This window comes from Melanostigma gelatinosum (genome assembly GCF_949748355.1).
Source record: "Melanostigma gelatinosum genome assembly, chromosome: 16".
In the NCBI taxonomy this organism is placed as follows: Eukaryota; Metazoa; Chordata; class Actinopteri; order Perciformes; family Zoarcidae; genus Melanostigma; species Melanostigma gelatinosum.
The window spans coordinates 21,626,455-21,651,544 of NC_136649.1; the positions used below are offsets into that span (position 1 = coordinate 21,626,455).

The 25,090-nt window shown below is 42.4% G+C and overlaps 1 protein-coding gene across 1 annotated transcript in view; it reads right to left on the bottom strand.

The window, feature by feature from the left end:
• Positions 1 to 25,090, bottom strand: part of akap6 (A kinase (PRKA) anchor protein 6) — a gene marked incomplete at its 5' end in the record, with an annotated part of 160,286 nt that overhangs the window by 45,280 nt on the left and 89,916 nt on the right. Inside the window, one exon of the mRNA XM_079286827.1 lies at positions 18,603 to 18,723. Within this exon, the coding sequence (XP_079142953.1) occupies positions 18,603 to 18,723 (121 nt within the window). The remainder of the gene's footprint in view (positions 1 to 18,602; positions 18,724 to 25,090) is intronic.

Below are 25,090 nucleotides of genomic sequence, written 5' to 3' on the forward strand. Positions count from 1 at the left end.
TTTTTTTTCTTCTTCTCTCTTCTCACAGATTCATCTTATCCGCCAAATGAGAGAAGTTTGTTGGAGGCTGCGTAACGGAACGATTTTGTCGTCGCGGCAGCTAAAGTTCGGGGGAGGCGATAAGGACGCATCTTCATCCTCCTTTCTGCTCCTCCTCCTCATCTGTTCTCTTCTCCTCCGTCATCTCTTCGTTTTCTGTTTCTCTTCTGGAACTCTCTCTCCTTCCATTCTTTTTCTCCTCTTTAGGTTGTCTACCTCTTCCTCTTCCTCATGCTTACTTCCCTCTTCTTTCTTTATTAAGGTTGATTCCTTTTCCTGTAGCGATGACTCTCCACAGCAATTACCGGATGATTACAATGTGAAGAAAAGATTGTTGCTTAAGGACATATACTACGGTTAAGGTATATGTAGTTTAAGGAAAGTTTAGGGTAAAAGAATAAACATCTAAACATCCTATATTGGCACCAAGCGGCAACCTCCAGTTTTGATAGTGAAGGTAATGCTTCATGTGTTAAAGCTGCATTCTCTCTAGTGTCCACCAGGGGGCGACTCCTCTGGTTGTATAGAAGTCTATGAGAAAATGACTCTCGTTCTCTCTTGATTTATTACCTCAGTAAACATTGTAAACATGAGTTTATGTCTCAATCTCTAGTTTCAAGTCTTCTTCAATACAGCATGATGTTCATTTAGTACATTATGGTCCAATTTAGAGTCACACAGACCATAAAGCAGGGATGCTTTAGGGCGGGGCTCAGTCCAGATATGGTCACTTCCTGTTCACTGGTTGCAAAAAAAACAACATGGTGACGGCCGTAATCCAAGATGGCGACGACAATGATTGGCAATGACTATAAACCATGTAGTTATCAAATATTAGAGTTCCTAAAGATACTGGGCTGTAAATAACATGAATCTTAATTTTATAGCATCAAGTTAACTGTTAAATTGTATTAACCCAACGTGAAGTTGTGAATGTTTTTATAAGCTCGCTCCACAGTACCAATAGTATTAGATATCTGTAATAATACTTCTAGTGTACAGATGAGTACCACAAACCACTAACTCCTCCTCCACATCCTCCGTCTCTGCTGTTTTCTTCCAAACAAAGTGTGTGTGTGGTGAGCAGGTGTGTGCGTGTTGTGTATGTGTGTGTGTGTGCAGGAGGTACACAAAGAGGGGAAAAAAACCACTGTATGCTTGCTTACATTTGTGTGTGTGTGTCTCCGGTAGAGATGGATGTCCCACCGGCTCTGAAAGAGCAGGAAGTGGCTCTCTGACACCCCATTTATACTGCCAGACACTTCAACCTGTGTGGTGTGTGTGTGTGTGTGTGTGTGTGTGTGTGTGTGTGTGTGTGTGTGTTCAATTTAAGGTGATTTTTAACAAATGTTGACTCTTTAGGAATAACTTATGTTTAACACACACTTTCTTTAATTTAGCCCTTATTAATACACACACATATCTCTCTGTAAACCCTTAAAATTGTGAAGATTCTAATTACTTCTTCTTCTCAACCTTCTTGACGGTTGTAAAACTGAACTGAACCTTTAATTTAAATCAAACTCAATCTAAACTCGGCCTTCTGTGTGTTGCTGAGAGTTTCTGATAAAAACAACCCTGCTGTTTGGACAAAAAGATGGTTTAAAAAAAAGGAGACTTTCTCTCTTTTCAAACGAGGCGACGCAACAAAAGACCCGGCAACATGTTTTAATTGTCACCATGGAAACCAGATGAATGAGCCATTTGACTGGCCGGTAAAGACGGCTCACCATTCAGCCTCGCAGCCTGTCACGTGTGTGTGTGTGTGTGTGTGTCGCTGGGAGGTCATTAGTACAAAGCAAAGAGGTGGGTGACATTTTCTACCAGTCTGTTGAGAGAGAGACCGACATGAGAAGGAAACAGAGAGACACATCACAGACATGTTGAATGAACTCACAAACCAATAACTGTCCATAAAGAAGCAAAAAGGAGAAACAAATCCCTCGGCTGTTTCTGGATTTCCTGATCGTAATATGTGCTTTATTCATACGATTAAAACTGGTTGAAAGTGTGGTTATTTTACGTTTGGGTCACATAAACGTTTATGACGTAGTAAAAAAAAAAAGAAGAAAGCTGCAGGTCTAATACATGTAAACGTCTACTTTTATGATATTATTATCTCTAGCGCCCCCCTCAGGACAAACTGTACTGTCAGGACATGTAACATTTAAGAGAGGTTTATGCAGCTATTTAATATAATATTCACCCGTAACTAAGAATCATAGTGTTTTCACTAGCTTAGAAAAAGACATGTATGGCTTCATAGGGAGTCCGCCATCTTGCACCGCCATGTTTCTACAGCAGCCCAGAAGGGACAAACTGAACACCGGCTCTAGAGACAGACTTCAGTGTTTTACCTTATCTGAAGGTGGTGATGCGTTTAGAAACCCGGGATTAAACGGACCCCGGTGCTAAATGATTGAAGATCGTAGTATTGATAAGCCCCGACATTACTGGTGCTTTTTTATTTATACTTTTGGTGTCATTTATCATCACTCTATAATGGCTGAGCAAGCCAGCTACCTAACTAAGCGGCGGCTTTAAAGCTAGCTTGCTAATCCCACCATGCTTTAATGCTACACTCTTTACAGACACACAGATGTTTGTTGTCACCATAACAACAGACAACAATCGTCGTTTTCTTTTGAACTACTCCAATGAGCAGCGGAAACAACGTTCAGTACAGTTGGACATGAAAACAAGTGAGAGATGAAGTGAGTGTGTGAGTGTTGGCAGAGAGGAGGTTGACTCACACAGGCTGTGGGATGATGCCAGGCGACCTCTGACCCCCTAAGAACCCTGGGAATTCTCTCCTGGCAAAGACAGCGCCAGACACAACAATACGAGCAGAAGAAGAAGAAAGCGGAGAGGAATTCCAGAAATACTCTCAAAACGAGGATTGTTTTCCTGAAATCCGTTACGCTCAGACCAAAGAATCTTTATCAGCAAATATCTGACCGCCACAGATTGTTTGCGAGTAGAGGGACGCACCACTCTGTCCCATTCTTCCTGTGCTTTTGTCATTCAACGATCTGGCAGACCATGAGTTTATGCTAATCAACAGTCTGAGCTAATTTCAACTATTGTAGCTTCATGAATGCCGATTCATAACCAACTATGTTCACTGTTGGTCCTTAAAGGGCTGCATGGGGGTTAACACGGAGTTACACGGAGTTACACTGTATGGATTAGTTTTAGTTTAACGAATACTAAAGTTAAACTAATGCTTATCTCAACTGGTCAGAGGCCAGTGAATGAAGTATGTCCTCATGAGTATAGAAGTAAAAACGTGTTTGTGTGTGATGATGACCCCGTAGGAAGCTGGATGGATCTCACTATTGAACATCTGAACAAAGAGCTGCTTTATACTGAGAGAGAGAGAGAGAGAGAGAGAGAGAGAGAGAGAGAGAGAGACAGAGAGACAGAGAGACAGACAGACAGAGCGAGAGAAAAAAGAGGGAGAGAGACAGTGACCCTGAGACGCTCAAAGAGGCCACGCCCTTAATTATTAGCCGTTAGCCTCTTTAACAGGTGAGTTATATACCGTCCTCATGATGGAGATAATATCTACAGAGACAAACAACATGTTTAAACCTGTAAACATGTTGATTTGGTCGTAACGTTTTCAACATAGAGGTCTTACTGAGTGGGCAGGTGTTGGTCAACAACACTGCCTCTGTTGTTGGCTTCCGTCGCTGTGTGTGTGAATGGAGTAAATGAGACAAATAGAAGGTCAGATGAGGCCGTCTGAATTTACCCGAACCGGGGACAGAATTCATGAAGCTTCCTCGTGCAAAGAGTTTCTATAAGAACATTCTCAGAATCATGACGTTATTCAAGAATTCCCCCTTAAAGTTAAGATGAAAGTTACGGGACGAAACTATGTGTATGAATGTATTTGTATAACCATTTGGTACAAACAATGAAAAAGACGCTGTATTTACGCCTAGATGACGTTATGTTGAGTGTTGTAGCAGTGCATGGAGCTGCTACAATGTTAGCTTAGCATAGCACCGATTAATCCTAGCTCCATTGAGAAAACAAGTATTTTAAAAGTGATTTGCTTATCTTGTGGAGAGAACTAACAAAACACGGCATCATTATGTAGTTATTTTGGCCACTTTTTGTCCGTTTATTACAGTTAAATCAGTTTATTTTGTGTTCAAACCGCTGTAGTAAACCAGCCGACGTGTGTCTTGATGAAGCAGACAAGAAGACGTTTAGTTTCCAGGGATATCTGGGACTTCAACAACAAGTACTTATTTCTTCCACGGTTGATGGTGGAACTAAATGGCGTAGTTGATAACGGCTTCTATGGAGATAAGCCACGCCCCCTCTCCGGCACGTCTAGCGCGAATGACGCGAATAACCACAAATGATCTGTTTGGTGTGACCGCACCATCACAATACCCATCCCTACTTTCCACGAATTCCTGCATAAAATAAGAATTATTTATGGAGAACAATCGTTGGTTGAACTTGTAAATGAAACAGGATGTTTTGATGATTCAGCATTTCTATTGGGTCTGACAGCAGAGATCCAGAGTCCTGTCATCATCACCACTCATTTCAATGCTGATTATCTCCTCCTCCTCCTCCTCCTCCTCCTCCTCCTCACTACACTGACAGAAATGTAATAGCATGGCTCTCGGCATGAGAGTGTGTGTGTGTGTGTGTGTGTCCAGCAGACCGACCATGTCGCCTAAACGACAGACAATCTTTATTCTAATGAAGAAGGTGCCAAGGTCAAACGGAGAGCAGGGTGATGAATGGAGAACACACACAAACACACACACAATGTCACACACGCATTAATTGTGTATCAGAGCTCCCACTCACTGTGCAACTGTAATATTGTGTGTGTTGTCATGAGTCTCTCACTCACACACACACACACACACACACACACACACACACACACACACACACGCACACGCACACGCACACGCACACAGGTTTAAAAGGAAGCTCTCCCCTTGAGACGACATTAAACATTAGTCTCACACACACACACACTTAAACAAACCGTCACAGGAAATGAAATCAGGTGAAAGAACAACTGCAGTGTTTCTCTTTGATCTACAAGTCTTTAAATATTTTAAGACAACGTGACAAAAATGATCAATAAACCTTCAGAACAAGTTTATTTCTCCTGTAAGTGATTATTAATCATTATTTATTTTAAGTTTGAATGTGTCGTGCGTACAGTAAAGTGTTTCCTGTCTGTCTGCACGTTAAACTACAGATGTCTATTTATTTTTCTATTATTATAATGTAACTACGGAATCTCTGAGAGGCAAGTGGGAACAATTCGGGTTTATAGATTTACTAAGTTTGATCCAAATAATTTTCTCTCCTGTGAAAAAGTGAAAAGGGGAAAATGATCTGTATGTTATACCTTTTCAAGGATGTAAAAATGTTTTATAGTCAAACAGGAACGCTTTTAGTCCCGTTTAGAAAATAGGATGGTCGTGAACTTAAGTCTCTTGTGGCTGAAATGAGAATTACAGCAGAAATCGCTTTAACAAAAAATATTCCTGTCAAAAAAAAATAGCAAAACATTTCATGACGATTCTTCTTTTACATTGAAACTGAAACCAAACAGTGAAGTAAATTAAATCTAAATGTAGAATCTAATCATCATAATAAGCTTTAAGGTTCAGCGACTCTTAAAAGTAAATATCAAGCAACAAAGGTATAAAAAAATAGTTTTGCCTTAATAGCAAGTATAGACTCTTTCACAATAAAGGTATCCTGTGTATTGACATTAAGAAGTAAAGTTATGTTTAAATTGAGGGTTTGTTTGAGGTCATGGAAATATGGAAAGCTGACGATAAAAAACATGTCGAGTCCCTTCAAAAGGAGAAACCTTGGTCCTTGGACAGACAACCTTGGTCTGACATTGGCTCCAAGCTCGTCGTCAAACTCCACTTTTATTTCTGAGAGATTCCTGCTCATTCCTGTCCGTGTGTGTGGATGTGTGCGTGTGTCAGTTTTCACTCAGACGATGTTCCTGGGAAGCTTGGAGTCTCAAGAGAGAGAGAGAGAGAGAGAGAGAGAGAGAGAGAGAGAGAGAGAGAGAGAGAGAGAGAGAGAGAGAGAGAGAGAGACAGAAAGACAGACAGACAGAGAGACAGACAGACAAGAGAGGGGGAGGGAGAAAGTTGGCGAGATGCTGCTGAGTCGTGTCTCTTTGTTCTAAAGCAGATATATCCCCGACTTTATCAAGACTGACAGAACAAACGCACAGGAAACAGCCTCCCACAGGACACATAATCCACACACACACACACACACACACACAGACACACTGAGGTCTTAAAAGTGCGAAAACACACACTAAGAAACCTAAGAAAAAGTGCAGAGACACACGTGAAAATGAAGACAAACACACACACAGACACACACAGGTGAGAAAGTGAACACACCATGGTATGAAGATGTACACATCAACACACACACTCAAAGATACTAGAGATATAACACACACAACTTTGAAAACATGGGTGTGCACTTTTAGAGGAAAAAAAGCATACTTACTGCATCGACACACGCGAATGTACACACACGCCAACAAGCAAACATAAACACGTCTCATGACAACACATGAGGATGTGTTACCTTAAACTAGAACATATAAAAGTAATCTGCTAAAGAATAAAATGGACACAAAAGACACAACAAGGTGAAAAAGAAGAAGGAACGAAACAAACGCTATCCTCTGTATGTCACGACGGCGTATTCAGGCCAATGTAAATAAAAATAAATAAATGATAAATAATATATTAAAAAAACTTAAATATTCTCTGAGAATACAAACTCATAAATATATGAGAAAAAAACACAGAAATTGTACAAAACCATGGTAAAATCAGCCTGCATCATATTTTGTTGCTCTTAAATAGTGTTATTACGGTAAAGATGTCTTTCTGAGCGAGGCGTAGGTCCTGAAGGACACAAGAAGTAATTTTCTGTCTCGTCTCAATCAGTGGTTTTAAGGTGAGTTGTAGATTTTAGGAAGAGTAACGGAGCATTGATTACTTTGAATGTCGGCTGAAGAGAAACCGGTTGATCTCATTTGCATTCGTAGCTTAATGTGCGAAATGAATGAGGACATTTTTAAAGACTGCAAAAGACGTATGTTATGTACTTCAGTAATGGCACTTCTGTAGTTACTAAAACCCAAACAACAACCTTTTTCTAAACCTAACTAAGTAGTTCAGTTGTCTAAACCTAACTAAGTAGTTTAGTTGTCTCAACCTAACTAAGTCGTTTTGTTGTCTCAACCTAAGTAGTTGTGCTGTCTCAACCTAACTAAGTAGTTTTGCTGTCTCAACCTAACTGAGTAGTTTAGTCATCTAAACCTAACTGAGTAGTTTAGTTGTCTAAACCTAACTAAGTAATTTTGTTTTCTGAACCTAACTAAGTAATTTTGTTTTCTGAACCTAACTAAGTAATTTTGTTGTCTGAACCTAACTGAGTAGTTGTGTTGTCTCAACCTAACTAAGTAGTCTAGTCGTCTAAACCTAACGAAGTAGTTTTGTTGTCTCAACCTAACTGAGTAGTTTTGTTGTCTCAACCTAACTGAGTAGTTTAGTTGTCTAAACCTAACTAAGTAATTTTGTTGTCTGAACCTAACTGAGTAGTTTTGTTGTCTCAACCTAACTAAGTAGTTTAGTCGTCTGAACCTAACTAAGTAGTTTCCTGTGGAGATGGAAGTCTATTTTGAAAAGACTGTATTCATGTGACGAAATCAACACGTGTTGCTGGACGCACGAAAGAAATCGCACAAAAGAATGAGCAACTTTCTTCGTAGGATATCATACAAACCGATATATGAAGATATGCTGAGACGACACTTCTGAAACTGTGCAAGTGTGCTTTCATGTCGTAAGAGCTAGACTGCATTTATTCAACAAAAACGATAAGTAATAGTGACTTTTAAAGACTTCTGACGACATCATTTCTGTGAAGAACTAAGAACCCGTCCGTCTCTGAGAGACTTTAAACATCAGGAGGAATAAAATGTTGCTGCTCTGTTGTGTTGCTCAGCTGAGAGATTTAAAGTAACGCTTCTTTGCTTTTCTTCTTACCAGGCTTCAGTAAACAGACGCATCCTGACTGTTAACAAAAATAAATGCCACAAATCCACAAAGTTTGGAAGCATGTCTGAGAGATTTCTGCAGGTCAAAGGTTAAACTCACGTTTCTACGAACTTTGTTGTTCGAGTAAATCTCACTTTTATTATGTTTCACCTGCTCTTTTACTGTGCATGCTCATAAACATGACAGACGTCTCTTTAGTGGCACTTTCAGCACTTACTTAAGCTCAATAGTTTCAGCTTATTCATGGTCACGTGCAGTGAGAACGCTGGATCTCTAGATCTAATATTTAAATATAAGATATCTAATATGTTTCAAAAGAAAAAACATGGACGCAAACATGAGAATCTGAGATGGAAAAGAGTGCAGAAGTTAAAATAAAGGGATAAAATATAACAAATATAAAATATAAAATGAAATATTTGTGGCAGAGAGGTGTGCAATACTTTAAATGTGAAGCAGAAGATGTTTAAACTGTATAAGCCTGCACACAAACACACACTAGAAATCACACAAAAACCGACTGAGAATATGAAAATATACAAACACACACACACACACACACACAGAGTCCCAGAGGACTTCAGCTCTCTGCTCGTATAACAAGCTGCGACAAACGACAAAACGCAACATCAGGACGTCTGACCCAGGAAGAGCTCGACTCAACACATCCTGCCAGACACACACACACACTGTACACACACACACTACACTACACACACACACACACACACACACACACTGTAAACACACTGTACACACAGCGAGGCAGCAGCAGCAGAACTGCTGGTCTCTGGAGAGAAGAAGAGGGAATATCACAAGAAGACGGAAAAGTGTGTGTGTGTGTAGGCATGTGTTTGTAGGGGGGTGTGTGTGTGCGTGCGTGTGCGTGCGTATGCGTGTGAGAGAGATTGTCCTGATCTGCAGGACTTTCTTTTGGAGGATAAGGAGAGATTTTTGTTTCTTTTAATGGTTAAAGTCTCTTCATTCCTGTCTCACTCTGATCGTACTGAGGTCTCACATTCCTCCATCTTGAATTGTAGAAACACATTTGATCTTTTTAGTGACTCATCCTATTATTATCTCCTTCCTTCCTTCCTTTGTTTTTTCCTGAATGGTTAATGAAAGATTTGAAAAGGGATTTTGGACAAATGATAATTTAATGACGACAACAACACATTTTCTTTTAATTTTCCTCCATTCTTCCTCTCCTCTTGTTCCCTCTTCCCTTATCTCCCGCCTCTAGTTTCCGCTTTCATTCCTTCCAATTCTACATTCCTTCAATCTCTCGTCCCTTAAATCATTCCTTCTTATCCTTCTTTCACTTACTTTTTCTTTTCCTCTTTCCTTGCATTCTTAAATCATTACCGGTACTTCCTTTACTTTTTCTGTCAATAACCTTTAACCTGTCTTTCCATCCTTTCTTCTCTGCATTCCTTCATGCCCTTGTTTCTTCCTTCTTTCCTGGTTTTACAGTAAAAAGGCTGGAAGTGTTGTCAGCACACAGATGTTTGCAGCAACACATTTCTTTACTTATTTCTTCCTCCTCTTTCTCTGTCCTTCTCCTCTCTCTTCCTCTTCTCTTCCTCTCTTCTCCCCTCTCTCTCTCCCTCTTCCTCCCCCTCTCTCTGGATGGAGGGAGCGTTAGCAGCACAGCGAGGATTGCAGCAACAATTACATGTGAAATTAGCCTCGCCTCATAGTCTACAGTGTAATTCCAGCCTTTTGAGGCGTGGCAAAGTCATCTGTCTCTAATTAAAGATTCCCTCTCTCTGCCTACTCCCCCCCCCCCCCCCCCACTTCTCTTTGTGGGGGTGTCGGGGCTTAAAGGTGCATTCACACACCTAATTCTCTGCAGGTTTTAACAGGTAAAACTAATTATTTCCTGCTTTTAATCTAATTTATAATTATTTTCTTCTTCATTATTTCTCCATTCGCTCATATTTTCTATACTTCTCTCTCCTTTCTGACGATTGGTGTTTTGTTACAATGTGACTTAAAATGCTACTCACCTTCTGAACAACCAATGATGGACAACAAACACCGCGCAGACGACCCCAACAAGCACAAAGAGCAAATATATACGTCAAAGTAGCCGGTATCACTTGCTAACGTTACGTGTTAGTCAAGGAACAGGGCTAGCAACGTTAGCAACAGCTAACGTTAGCTACCGTTAGCATCGAATGAGGGGTCTGATTCGTTCATGTTGGTGCAGTTAGCGTTGGCTCCTCAGACGCTCTGGTGAGGTCTTTGTTGAGAGGACACAGACTCTATTCAGGAGGAAACTCATTCAGCAAAAGTGCAACATGCAACTCCGATGATTCACACTAGAACCAGCGTTCTGATGAGAAACTCTGTTCGTCTGTATGAATAATGTTGTATTCGTATTGTTTTCTCTCTGTGTGTTTAAGTGTTCATCACTTCAGGGTCTCTCCTTCTGGTTCAGACCAGAGATTACCAGACAACCAGTGAGAACACACTCTCTGTGTGTGTGTGTGTGTGTGTGTGTGTGTGTGTGGCTTCAGACAGAGCTCCTCTGTCGCAACCACACTGATTGGTTTTGGAAAGCCAGTTAATGAGCAGGTGTGTGTGTGTGCGTGTGCAGCCCAGCGTTCCATCAGAGCACCATGGGCTATTTGAAATGAGAATTTAGCGGCAGGGACACACACACACACACACACACAAACACAGTAATTAGTTGGACTCCACTGGAAGCAGCCACAGGGAGAGAAAGTCATCTGTGATGACTTAATGCAATGAAATGTTTTCAAATGAAACCTTGAGTGATTCTTTTGGTGCGTTATGTATCCGTCCCTCCACTGATCCACATCTCACCTCCTTCTCTTCCTCCTCTCAGGTGATCATGTGACCAGGGTGTGAAATGAGGAGGTATGTGTGTGTGTGTGTGTGTGTATTTCGGGTAAATGTATTTCGGGTAAACGTCTGCTGTCGCTCAGAGAAAGACGCTTTTGTGTGGAAACACTAACATTCAGATTTTTCAGCTGGATTAACAATAATTAATAAAAATCAATTAAATAATATCAGCTGATTCTGAATCGAAACATCGCGACTGTTTTCTTCTGCAGTTCTTCCTCCGGCTGTTTTTCATTTATAATTTAAACTTTCACTGATACCGAATGTGTTTCTACACGATAAAGACAGATCAAGTGTGTGTGTGTGTGTGTTCACATTATGTCCGTGTTTTAATGTTGTATCTTTATTAGCTGTGTGTGTGTGTGTGTGTGTTCATTTATCTCTGTCTCAATGAAAATATTACCATGTCAGTGAAATACCACACACACACACACACACACACACACACACACACACACACACACACACACACACACACACACACACACACACACACACACACACACACACACACACACACACACACACACACACACACACACACACACACACACACAACACTTCTGAGGCGTGAGCGTTGGCTCCGCCTCCTGTGGGACTCAGGGCCAGAGCCTTGATCATCAATTGGCTGAACTACAGGGGCCTTGATGTGTGATTGGTTGACAGCAGCTACAAGGTTTGATGCTTGTTTCGTCTCCCTGTGGACTCCACACACACACACACACACACACACACACACGCACGCACGCACGCACACACACAAACACACACAACACCATCTGGATACAACAATCAAGGAAGCACATGAAACACACACTGAAGGAAGTGAGAATGAAGCGAGCGCACGCACACACATAAAAACAGTCACACGTACAGTGATGTAAATAACAATGTGAATAAACATTATGAGTACGAGGATGGTCATCACTGTGTTTCCTCACATAAAACAGAAGAAAACAAACAAACACACATTCAGCACAGGTCACAGGTCGTAGCTGTATGAAGGTCATTGAAGCTGCAGAGGTTCAGATGTCTTAAAGTTCAGTCACTGTTCTGAAGATCACGTTTTTCAAAAAGCAATACTCACAGATCATGATGCAAACTTCCACAGCCTGATGCATGAACATAAAGACCGTCACATATTTTACCTGCGTACATATGTTGGAATAAAAGCCATAAAAACCCAGCATCCTGCAGAAGTGATTGTTTGCTGTTTGATCAGTGAGATAAACTTCCTGCTCGTTGTTTGGTGAAGAATCATTTAAAATCATTATTAATCTTACATGTATTTTGATTAAATCTTTAAATCTACGTCCCCTTCATTTATGCAGAATAATCCCAATGAGATTTTAAATCTCATTTCCAAGATGGCGTCATGAACGTTTTACACAAGCACTGCATACAAAGACACAAACTTGACATTCAGTGCTAAAACACATCTTTACTCCTGTGTCTGAAATCATTTTGTTTTAAATGTCGTAGCTCACATCAGGATTAGAACTTTAAAAGAACCAAAATCAGTGCAGGTTTCTCTGAGTAATGTACCTGGTTTGTCCACACGATCGGACGATGAAGCTACTTTGAGTTCATGAGGAAGAGTTTTTGTCGTCGGTGGAGAACAGAGAAGAAGAGAAGTTTGTGTTTTCATATGAGAAACAAGTTTTGTTCCACTTGGCAGCAGATGAAGAAGTCGAGACAGAAGAAGAGTTTTGTCCCTTTTCTAAATCAATAAAACACCGTTGACCACAAACTGGAGGCAAAGTTTTGAAATCACTGCTCCGTGTTGTGGACACACACACACACACACACACACACACACACACACACACACACACACCTGTATCAAAACACACACTCCTCCTCTCCAAGGTTGATAAGTGGCCCCATCTAACATCACAATAAACAGTAGAGCCTCGGCCTGCCAAGCACAAACAACTGTCAGCCCAGCTTTCCTTTTTCCGGAGGACACACACACACACACACACACACACACACACACACACACACTCACAAACAAACAGAAACAGGCAAAGATGCACACGTACACACTTGCTCTTTCTCGGTTGCATGTCACAAACACTCACACAAACACACACACAAACACACACACACACACACACCTCCGAAAAGAACAACTTTTGTCGGGCCTTGGCGTTGCCTGGTTACAGGGTCGAGCCCTTCCAGCATCTCAGCGGAGCACAGCGAGGTTCTTTAACGGTCACATTAGAAAAAATAAAAAGAGTTTCAAGCCTTTTTCTTTGCAAAACACACACACACACACACATTCACGCAGACAGTTCGTGGTGAAATCTCCCAGCATGCATCTGTTCTGCCCGCGTTCACATGACTACACATGACACTTAAAAACACAGATGTTGTTTAATGATGTGGTCTGTGATAAATCACTTAAAAAGCTGCAGAGTTTAGATGAATCACTCAGAAAACAGAAGTGTTAATTCATGATTGTATTGATTGTGTGTTGTTACACTGAAGAAGACCAGGAGAGGTGAAGAACACTGAAAGGAGTCAGATCGTGAAGGCGCTTTCAGGAGGAAACTACGAAAATGGCGGACAAAGCGCAGAAAACAGGCAAAGATATTGAGACGAAACGGGAGTGAATCTGGTGATTTACCGTCAACTCGCGTTGAGCAGCGGAGGAGGAACCAACTTAAACCCATGTGATGTTTCTGCTTGATCACTGTCTCTGGTAGAGACCTGTCAATCACAGTAAGCCCCGCCCTAAATCATGACTTGAAACTAGAGATTGAGACCATAAACTCATGTTTACAATGTTTACTGAGGTAATAAATCAAGTAGAGAAGTAGAGTCATTTTCTCATACTTTCTCATAGACCGGAGGAGTCGCCCCCTGGTGGACACTAAAGAGAATGCAGCTTTAACACACGAAGCTTTGACTTCACGTCTCAGAACCGGAGGTTCCCGCCTGTGTACAACACGCCTACATTTTCAAGATGTTTGGTTGGAAACACTAAATGTTAATAAAAGACAAACTAATAAATATGAGAAAATGTGCCATGAGGTTAGAGGGGTACTGGTTCTGATACTGACTGCAGATCTCTTACTGACACTGGAGTGTAATGACGCGTCTTTTGCTTGAGTAAAGGACACTTTGATAAAGTAATAGTAATAACTAAAATCTTAAAAGTGATATATACATATATATGAACAGCCACTCATGAGCAGCTTATAGTACACAGCGCGTGTGTGTGTCTCTGTTGGAGGACAGAAACAGTATGAGAGTGACCTTGCACCGGGCGAGGAGACGCTGTCGAGCTCCACATCAATATTTCAACAGGAGAGTTGACACATCAAAAAAAAAAAAAAAAAAAAAAAAAAAAAAAAAAAAAAGAACGAGAGAGAAGAAGAAGAATGGCCAGCGATTCCAGAGTCATCTAAAATTCATGCGCGCATCATCGCTGCCATGAATATTCATACGGAGATGAATATTTAAGTGTGACTCCTATGGAGAAATTAGGTTCATCTTTACACTTATCAATAATTCGCAGACCAGGTGAGTCTCATCGGGCCACTAAATAAATCATGTCTTCACACACAGAAAGAAAAAAAAAAGTTTGGACGAAGAGAGAGAAAGAACGTAAAACAACACAAAGTTACGTGTTGGTTTGCAGCAGTGCCTTCTGGGTAAAGAGAGAGTGAGATGTCAGCAGAGTGAACAGCTTGGCAGTCGTTTCATTACTTTACTTCTGTGTGTTTCAGGGGTTACTGAGTGTATTTTACACAACAACACAGTCTCACGGCCAGGGGCGGACTGGGGGGAAAAAGTGGCCCGGGAGTTACTGTCAGACCGGCCCACTCAATACACGGCGCGCTGCCCACTCAATGCACGGTTTTTGCAGCAGCTCACTCTTTTCTGCAACACCGTCTATGATTTTCTCACTGTCCAGCATCTGCAAAACATCTGTCTGAATAGCCATCAACATAAAAGCCTCCAGGTGCTGTTGAGAGAGCGAGCTCCTGAGCCTGTTTTTGATATATTTCAGCGTCGAAAAGCTTCGCTCGCATGCTACCTGTGTGACAGAGAGGATAATCAGGAACCTGTATGCAAGGCCTATGATGTGGTATGCATCTGTCAGGATGTTGTACTGCTTCAGAACTCGGTATCAACAGATTGGACAGTCCTTGCAAGATGCGCACTTTTTGTAAACCATCTCTGCCTCATCTTCTGCCTCATCTTCAGCATCCTCCAGCCGGCTTCTGTTGTCTTGGTTGTGTACTCCTCAAATACTGATGCCTTCAGCCTATCCCACTGTCGTGCCAGACGTTTGAGCTCGCTTTGTAACTCGCATAGTCAAATCAACGTAATTAACACAATGACAGCCACAAAGTCATAAGAACCAGTCACATATATTCATATGACAACAAAGCACATCAATCCAGCAGACCTGCAGCGGATCCACGCATTCCACCACACAAGAGCACGAGCCATCAAATATTATTCATAAAAACGTTACTGCAGATGTAAAAAAACAAACGCAGTTTGTCACTTACCAAATTCTTTGTTGACAAAGAATTGAATCCCAGTACATCGTTTCAGTTCCAGTAAGAAGTCCTTCTCGATTCATGGACGCCGTGACAGTCGAGCCGCCCCTGTATTTCGCCGGTCTATGGCGGCCATTCGCACCTCCGCGGCCCCGCCCCGACCGTCGCCCGGCACGAGCGCACGGCGCAGACCGCGGTTATGGAGAAAAGTTTTTAAAAGCACCGTAGTGTCCAGCCGTGCTATGGCGTCCTCGGATCGCGAGGAGTAGTAGAATGTCAGTTTATACTGTTGATACAGTTTTCACTGATTATTGACTTTCGGTATTAGAGTAAATTGAACGTGTTCTGTGAAGCATATAATATAGTCGGGGCCGGCGATGTCAGAGACCGGCCCAAACCCCGTCGGCCTACCGGGGATTCCCCCGGTATCCCCGATGGCCAGTCCGCCCCTGCTCACGGCAGTCTGTTAAATAGTCATGAACGTTGTGTGAACGGAGACAAATTGTCCGTTTGTTTCGTGTTGCTTGGAAGGACTTTTTTTCGGGATGCAATTCCGTCATTATTAAAATAGTTCGGCTTAAGGTGCATTCACACCAAACGCAACACGAATGTCGCGTTACTCGCGGGAAGATTTGTGATTATTCGCGTCATTCGCTCGAGATGTGCTGGAGAGGGGGCGGGGCTTATCTCCAGAGAAGCCGTTATCAATTACGCCATTTAGTTCCACCATCAACCGTGGAAGAAATAACCTCCGTTCCTGCTTAGTACTTGTTGTTGAAGTCCAGATATCCTGGAAACTAAACGTCTTCTTGTCTGGTTCATGACATCATCTGGAGGAATATTAACTGTGTCTAGCAAGACACACTTCTTTTACCTGATTCAACAACGTCAGGACGTCAGCGATGACGGGAGGAGCATCTCAACGCTGACAACATTAAAGACACATCTTTTGAATGAGGTGAATTCATTCGCGCCGCCCATCAAAACTATGTCTCTCCATTTGTATTCAACCACCAGACTTTGGACATGAATAAAATGAACATAAAATGATGGTATATGGATATATGTAAAGTTAAAGAAGCCGAAAAACTTGATCGATGACAATTTGTCAAGACGGGTTCATTTTGCATTGGATTACTTCATCTGGTTTGATAAAAAGCTTTTTAGAAAATGTAGTTTTCTAGAGTATCTGAGCTGTAATGCAACAAATATCTATGATTTCTGTGTATATGTGTGTGTGTGTGTGTGTGTGTCTACATGTGTGTGAAGGACAGAAGAGGATGACTCAGATCTCTAATCGTAACACATGCTGTTCTCCTTTCTGACTCATTTGGCTGCAGTGAAGTCATTACACGAACACACACACTATCCACACACGCGCACACACACACACACACACACACACACACACACACACACACACACACACACACACACACTATCCACACACGAACACACACTATCCACACACACACACACACACACACACACACACACACACACACACACACACACACACACACACACACACACACACACACACACACACACACACACACACACACACACACACACACACACACACACACACACACACACACACACACACACACACACACACACACACACACACACACACACACTACTCTGGTTATGAGGGATGCTATGGCTTGTAATCCCATTCTCCTTGGTAAGGATGAAGAGAGTGTGTGTGTGTGTGTGTGTGTGTGTGTGTGTGAGATTGGTTGAAAAAAGGGGGAGGGTGAGGTGTAAGGAGCAGCGAGGGGAGGGACGGGGGGGAGACAGACAAATTGATGGATGAATAAGAAGTGGGAGGACATCATTTCCTCCAGCTGGCTCTGTGTTTCTACATATTTACACATTGTGATTAACAGACGGTCCGCCATGTCGGAGGCAGAGGTGGCTGATGGGAGATTTGTGACATCACAGCGAAGCCGACGAGCAGTGATTTTCAGCATCTAAAAGGTTGAACTCAAAGAAGACATTTCTCGACATAAAACACAATGACGGACGGGGCGTGTCTCGTGCTGCCGGTCGTCTTTTAGCTTCTCAAAAATATAAATATACTGCAAAACATGCAGTGTGTTCAGCAGAGAGCTTGTTTTGGTTAGCTTACCTTGAAAACAGGCTGCATTTCAAATGCTAGTAAACAAGCCTCGGCCTGGTGCCAGACATCAGACGTGCAGCCTGCATCTCTGAAAAGGTCTGGGGACGTGTGCTCATTGATTCATGGGGGAGAAACAATCAACCAATCAGAGCTCTGTATGCGGGATTAAGCGTGAGGACGTCATCTTCCTGCAGACGTAGCGAGCTAGCCTCCTAAATGCATCCATCAAACGGATGATCGGCGTACACGACATTGACACAGCTGTGCAGACAAACTGAAGAACAACTCTAAACTAAATATGCATGTTTTTTGTTTTTTTCCAATCACAGTGAAAAACGTAAACTGTGCTTAGCCACCGCTACCACAGCATCTGGGTTAGCTGAGAGTGGCTACTGATTGGCCGGAGCGATCTTAAATCAGTCTGCATATCAGGCTGAAGATTTGGTAGAAAGTAAATCACAAATTTGCCTCAGAGGGCTTTAACATCTGTACAACGTACGACATCCTCTGTCCCGGGACCCTCACATCGGAACAGGAACTCCCCAAAGTAAAACCTTTAACGGGGAGAAAGTAAAGGAAGAAACCTCGGAGAGCACCAGAGGAGGGAACCCTCTCCAGGACGGACAGGGATGTGACAGCTGTCATGTTCACACACGCAAAACCTAAGAAACAAAAAAGCTTCCCCGTTAAACTTCTAACCATCTACAAGAGGAACATGGAGAGAGAATTAGCTTTCATAGTTCTTTCATGTCAGCTGGTGTCGTCCATGTTTCAGAAACAGCTGATCGGTCATGTGAGTTCAGAACAACTCAGAAGAAGAAGAACAAACCTCAGAACACGAACGTCATTTAAAAGCCCGTCAGTGGAGTTAAAGCACACGTCAGTCATCAGGAGGAACGTTTCTGACCTCCGTCAGACACGCGACACAGCTCGTCTTACCTTGAAGAGGTGATGTCTCTGCTCCTCTGACATCATCAGCTGGTGACTGTCTGTTACCATGGCGTCCATGTCCATCAGCCAATCCCAGAGCTCCTGGTACTCGGCTTCAAACTCCTGCAGACTGAAGACACAGAGAGAGAGCGAGAGAGCGAGAGAGAGAGCGAGAGAGAGCGAGAGAGAGAGAGAGAGAGAGCGAGAGAGAGAGAGAGAGCGAGAGAGAGAGAGAGAGAGAGCGAGAGAGAGAGAGAGAGAGAGAGAGAGATTATTGAGTTGAATTATTGGTGTAATTCAATTTTCTTGTCTCTTTTATTCACATTGTGTTTCCTCCATGTTCTACTTTCCGCTGTTTCTTGTATTATTGTAATATTGTTTTGTCCTGCCTCGACAGCAGACACATATGCGTCTTGTTATGTTGATAAAGAATGCGGCTAAAAATGCAAAGTGGAATGAGAGAGAGCGAGAGGCAGACTCACTCAGAGAGAGGAACTCAAACTAAAATATTTGATTTACGTCTTGTTCCTCGATTGCTTCTCTCGTGAGGACAGAACTTCCTGTGATGCTGATTCTGCAGGTTTGCACCAAACGTAAGGTTGTGAAACTAAACGTGGAGACGTGGTTCAGTGCAGCTTTCTGGATTCCTGCAGTTTAGGGGGACGGTTTTGGTTCCTACCTCTCTTTTGAAAACACGAAATCAATCGAGCGTTTACTTCTTCTTGTGTCTCGTTGCTTTTACACCTGTGGTTCACTTAATTTAGTTCCAGACATCAGCTGTGTGTCTGGCCACTTTCCAAAAACCGACATTTACTCCCACTTCATGCAGTGATTGTCCGAGCTCTCGAGCTCTCCTTTTCAGTCTTTTCAACAACTATTTCTGCCACTTTGTGAGTGCAACACGATAAAAGTCTTCCAGGAGAGTCCGTCTAAAGAGAGCACCACTATCAGCCTTCTTCGAAACAGTTACTGCGTCTTCTTGCACACCTCTGTGGCGGCGTTTCAGCCGGCGGTTTGGAGGAGCTATGAACGATTTCGTCATCGGACACTTCGCACAAACAACATCTTTTCCGGCAATCGTTGAACTGCAACTTCACCTCGTCTGTCAAAAGTACTGAGACGCGACGGACAAGGGGTCGAACCAGATACAAGAGAACGAATGTTGTCAGTTCTTCACTGTTTGACTCAAAAGTCGGATTGTTCTGGCTGCAACTCCCCCGTTGGATCTGGTTGTGGACACTCTGGTCAATGCTCGTGATTCCACCAGACAAATTAATAATGAGCATATAAGAATGTACTGTTGCTGGACTTGTGAGGGAATACACTTTGTCTGCAGGCTACAGCACAACAGAGCAGGAAACAAAAATAAACAATTAATAGAGACCAAAAAACAACCATTAAACGACGTAGTCGACGTATTAATAAGCCCATGAAGCACAAATAAAGGAAAAATGACCAAATCAACTAAATCTAGGTTCCTTTAGTGTCAGTGTTAGGCGTGTCCTCGTATAACGGTTCTTATGATGTCTTATCATTTTTTGTATGTTTTCCTACAAAAGTCCAGTTACACGTGTCAATCTCTTTTTACTTCTTTCCTCTCTACTTCCTGTTTCATCCTTCCTCCTCCTCCTCTCGTCCACATTTCACCTCCACCTCATTCTCCCTTCCCTCTCGCCCCCTCCCCCCCTCCCACATCCTCTCATATTGTCCATATTCTTTTGTTCACCTCCTCTTCCTCACCCTTCCTCCTTCTTTTCCCACATTATTTTGCCTCCCCCTTTTCCGCCTCACTCCTCCCACTTTCACCTCCTCCTCGACACAGGATCACATCAAATATTTATGCTGCTGGAACAGGGGCCGATTGCTCAAACACACACATTACTGTCAGCCGTTTTGTAGAGGTGTGTGTGTGTGTGTTTATTATTTATATATTCGGGGGTTTTCGGTCTCGGCGGGGATCGCCAACATGTTTCTCAACATTAGCAGTGAAATTGTTTGGAATTCTCCGGTCGCTGACGACGACAGTTTGACAGCTCTGTCAGGCCCGCGGCGTTTCCGCGACAACACTAACAAACACACACACACACACACACACACACACACACACTGCATACATGCTAGTCGCTCACGAAGACACGCTCTAAAGCAAACACATGAAAACAATGACTGAGAAACACAAACGCCCACTGATAACATGCACGCGCACACACACACACACACACACACACACACCCAGAATGCAACGCACAAAATAAACACTAAACAAGTACACACACACAGTAACTTGACCTGCCATCAAAGCAGAGACAGCAAACTATGAATGAAATTAAGGAAACAAGAGAAAGAAAACAAACACTTCCATCTTTTCCTGTTTCACTTTGATTATTCCTGAAGCTTCAGACTGATTCACTGATGCTGAACACAAAACATGTTTACGCTTTTATACCTTTAATATTCTACCCATAATTCCCTCACTTACCGTAACCCTCAAACTAAGTCGTAATCCTTATAAAGACCTTTGGAGAAGTGAGAAACCAGAGAAAACGTCCTCCACAGATTTCAAAATGTTAAAATTTTCCTAAAATGTCCTGACTCTCCAAAAGTTCCTTAAATTTCCTGGAAAGTCCTCTTCTTACCGAATGTCCACACTTATTGAATATTTCGTCATCTCTTTTCCAAAACTGTCCACAAAATTCCACAATTTCCACATATACAATGACGTCCTCACTGCCCCAAAATGTTGTCACGTCCAGAAACCTCCTCACTTTCCAAACTGTCCACATTTCTTAAAATCAGAATCAGCTTTATTGTCCATGTGTGCGTTCATGGACTTTGAATCCGGTTTTCACTTTGGTCTCAACATACATACACAAGTTTACAAATAAACAAGTTAAAATGTTATTGCCTTCCAAAACTGTCCTCACTTTCTAACATGTCTTCACTTTACTTTTCACGCTTCCATGTGTCTCTTAACTCTTCTACCAGTCTCTTAACTCTTCTACCCGTCTCTCAACTCTTCTACCCGTCTCTCAACGCTTCTATTCATCTCTTAACGCTTCTATTCGTCTCTTAACGCTTCTACCCGTCTCTCAACTCTTCTATCCGTCTCTCAACTCTTCTATCCGTCTCTCAACTCTTCTACCCGTCTCTTAATGCTTCTTAACTCTTCTATCCGTCTCTTAACTCTTCTTAACTCTTCTATCCGTCTCTTAACTCTTCTACCCGTCTCTCAACTCTTCTACCCGTCTCTCAACTCTTCTACCCGTCTCTCAACTCTTCTACCCGTCTCTTAATGCTTCTTAACTCTTCTATCCGTCTCTTAACTCTTCTTAACTCTTCTACCCATCTCTCAACTCTTCTATCCGTCTCTCAACTCTTCTACCCATCTCTCAACTCTTCTATCCGTCTCTCAACTCTTCTATCCGTCTCTCAACTCTTCTATCCGTCTCTCAACTCTTCTACCCGTCTCTTAATGCTTCTTAACTCTTCTATCCGTCTCTTAACTCTTCTTAACTCTTCTATCCGTCTCTTAACTCTTCTACCCGTCTCTCAACTCTTCTACCTGTCTCTCAAATCTTCTACCCGTCTCTTAATGCTTCTTAACTCTTCTATCCGTCTCTTAACTCTTCTTAACTCTTCTATCCGTCTCTTAACTCTTCTATCCATCTCTTAACGCTTCTACCCATCTCTCAACTCTTCTACCCGTCTCTTAATGCTTCTTAACTCTTCTATCCGTCTCTTAACTCTTCTTAACTCTTCTATCCGTCTCTTAACTCTTCTATCCATCTCTTAACGCTTCTACCCATCTCTCAACTCTTCTACCCGTCTCTCAACTCTTCTACCCGTCTCTCAACTCTTCTACCCGTCTCTCAACTCTTCTACCCGTCTCTCAACTCTTCTACCCGTCTCTCAACTCTTCTACCCGTCTCTCAACTCTTCTACCCGTCTCTCAACTCTTCTACCCGTCTCTCAACTCTTCTTAACTCTTCTATCCGTCTCTTAACTCTTCTTAACTCTTCTATCCATCTCTCAACTCTTCTATCCGTCTCTCAACTCTTCTATCCGTCTCTCAACTCTTCTATCCGTCTCTCAACTCTTCTATCCGTCTCTCAACTCTTCTACCCGTCTCTCAACTCTTCTATCCGTCTCTCAACTCTTCTACCCGTCTCTCAACTCTTCTACCCGTCTCTCAACTCTTCTACCCGTCTCTCAACTCTTCTACCCGTCTCTCAACTCTTCTACCCGTCTCTCAACTCTTCTACTCTTCTATCCGTCTCTTAACTCTTCTTAACTCTTCTATCCGTCTCTTAACTCTTCTTAACTCTTCTACCCGTCTCTCAACTTTTCTATCCGTCTCTTAACTCTTCTTAACTCTTCTATCCGTCTCTTAACTCTTCTTAACTCTTCTACCCGTCTCTTAACTCTTCTGCCCGTCTCTTAACTCTTCTGCCCGTCTCTTAACTCTTCTACCCGTCTCTTAACTCTTCTACCCGTCTCTTAACTCTTCTAACCGTCTCTTAACTCTTCTAACCGTCTCTTAACTCTTCTAACCGTCTCTTAACTCTTCTAACCGTCTCTTAACTCTTCTACCCGTCTCTTAACTCTTCTACCCGTCTCTTAACTCTTCTACCCGTCTCTTAACTCTTCTACCCGTCTCTTAACTTTTCTAACCGTCTCTTAACTTTTCTAACCGTCTCTTAACTCTTCTGTCCGTCATATCTCCACCATCTTTTTTTTCTCCTTTTACTACTTGTTCTTCCCAACTCTTCCCTCGTCTCACACCTCCTCATCCTTCCACTGCGAGTGATTCTCACTCAAATAAAAACGAAACGGAGAAGAAGAAAGCAGAGGAAGCGAGCGCTGCTTCCTAGCCCCGAGGCGGCGTTCCTCATTATGCGGCGAGCAGAGCGGCCCTTTACTGACTCAGACAGATGAAGCAGATACAACACTGGCACAGATTGTTTTCTCTTGTTGTTTGTCGTTTCTCCACTCCCTCCTCCTTCCCCTTCCCCTCCCCCGTTTCCGTCTTGTTCTCATACTAATGTTAACTAAACGCTTTGTAAAACAGGATCTCTCGGGGCGTGGAAGACGAGAAAACAGACAAATCGGTGAGGAAGGAGCGACGTGGCGGCACTGCGGGGCTGCGTTCAACACCGGGACAGTTACGGAGCGTTTGAAGTGTCAGGTTTGCTTTCTGTCACGCGGCGCTGACGGAGCGCGTGGGAGTGTTACGGAGAGCCGTTCTGACATTCAGTCACTTGAGGAAACTCGAATTACAGGAATCTATTATTCACTTATAGCTCGTCATAATTCCAGTCAACACTGGATATAATAAAATGTAGGAGGTATCATGTGAAATTGTGCAAATCTAAATATTGGAGAAGGATATTGATACCTACATTATTTGCGGAGACATTTCACAAAGTAAATATGAAGTTATGATGGCTCAAAATGTAATTAAAGTGAGTGTACTGCAGTTGAGCATTGACAATCATACTCAGTTTGAAGTCCAGCTCCAGCTGTGCATGGTATGACGCTGCGCCCAGTGGGGAGTCGGTCAAAAACTAGTTACACTGGGAGGCTCCCAGTTGGACTGTGGACACAATGTGAGGATGGTGTTTGGTGTTTCTCCTTTAAAAGTTAAAGAGTGGTTGACTGAAAATCTGTTTCACTCTCTGCTTTAAAAGTTACAAGTCTGTTGCACCTTTGACCGGATGTGTGTAGTTGGGTGTGGTTGGATGATGTCACGGTGTGCTGACGCAGTGTGGAGTACACTTCCATATCACCGCAGCAAGGCGAGGGGGGTAAGTAAAACCACAGAGGTCAGCAAAAACAATCCACAACATTTATCACAACCATCTTTCCGACGCCTGTCAGAAAAAGCAGCCAAAACTAAGCTTAAAATTGTGATATTTCATCAAAAACATTGTATTCTACATGTCTCATTTAAAATGTCGCCCCAAATAAACATTTTGTTTCAACCAGATTCTGTAAAAAACATTAAATTCTGAACATTAAATTTTTCTTTTTTGATTGACGTACCTGAGCAAAATCTGTGATTTGTGAGGTCTGAATTTATTTAAAGAATGTATTGAAGTAAATTCTTATACTTCCATTGAAGCGTTATTGACGCTGCAGAGCCGTCTCTCATTGTCTGTTATGAATGTTGTCGAATGCAGGTCAAAGTTCACCCATGAACTTTACTTTGCCCATGAGCAACACTTCTAATTGCAGATTCATTAGAATAAAGTGAATTTGCAGCAGAATTTGAAATGCTAAAGTGACCTTTATTCTGTCGGTTGCTATGAAGCACTTTGTGTCTTTGTTTTGAAAAGTGCTACACAAATGATCATAATTATTATCATAATTACTTCAAACTGAATGTATATTTTTTGATAATGACCAGGTTTTAGAGCAGACCTCTTGGTGTGTGGAAAACACATGCAGTCTTCCAGTCAGACTTTACATGGAAGGATTCTCTCTCTCTCTCTGCTGCA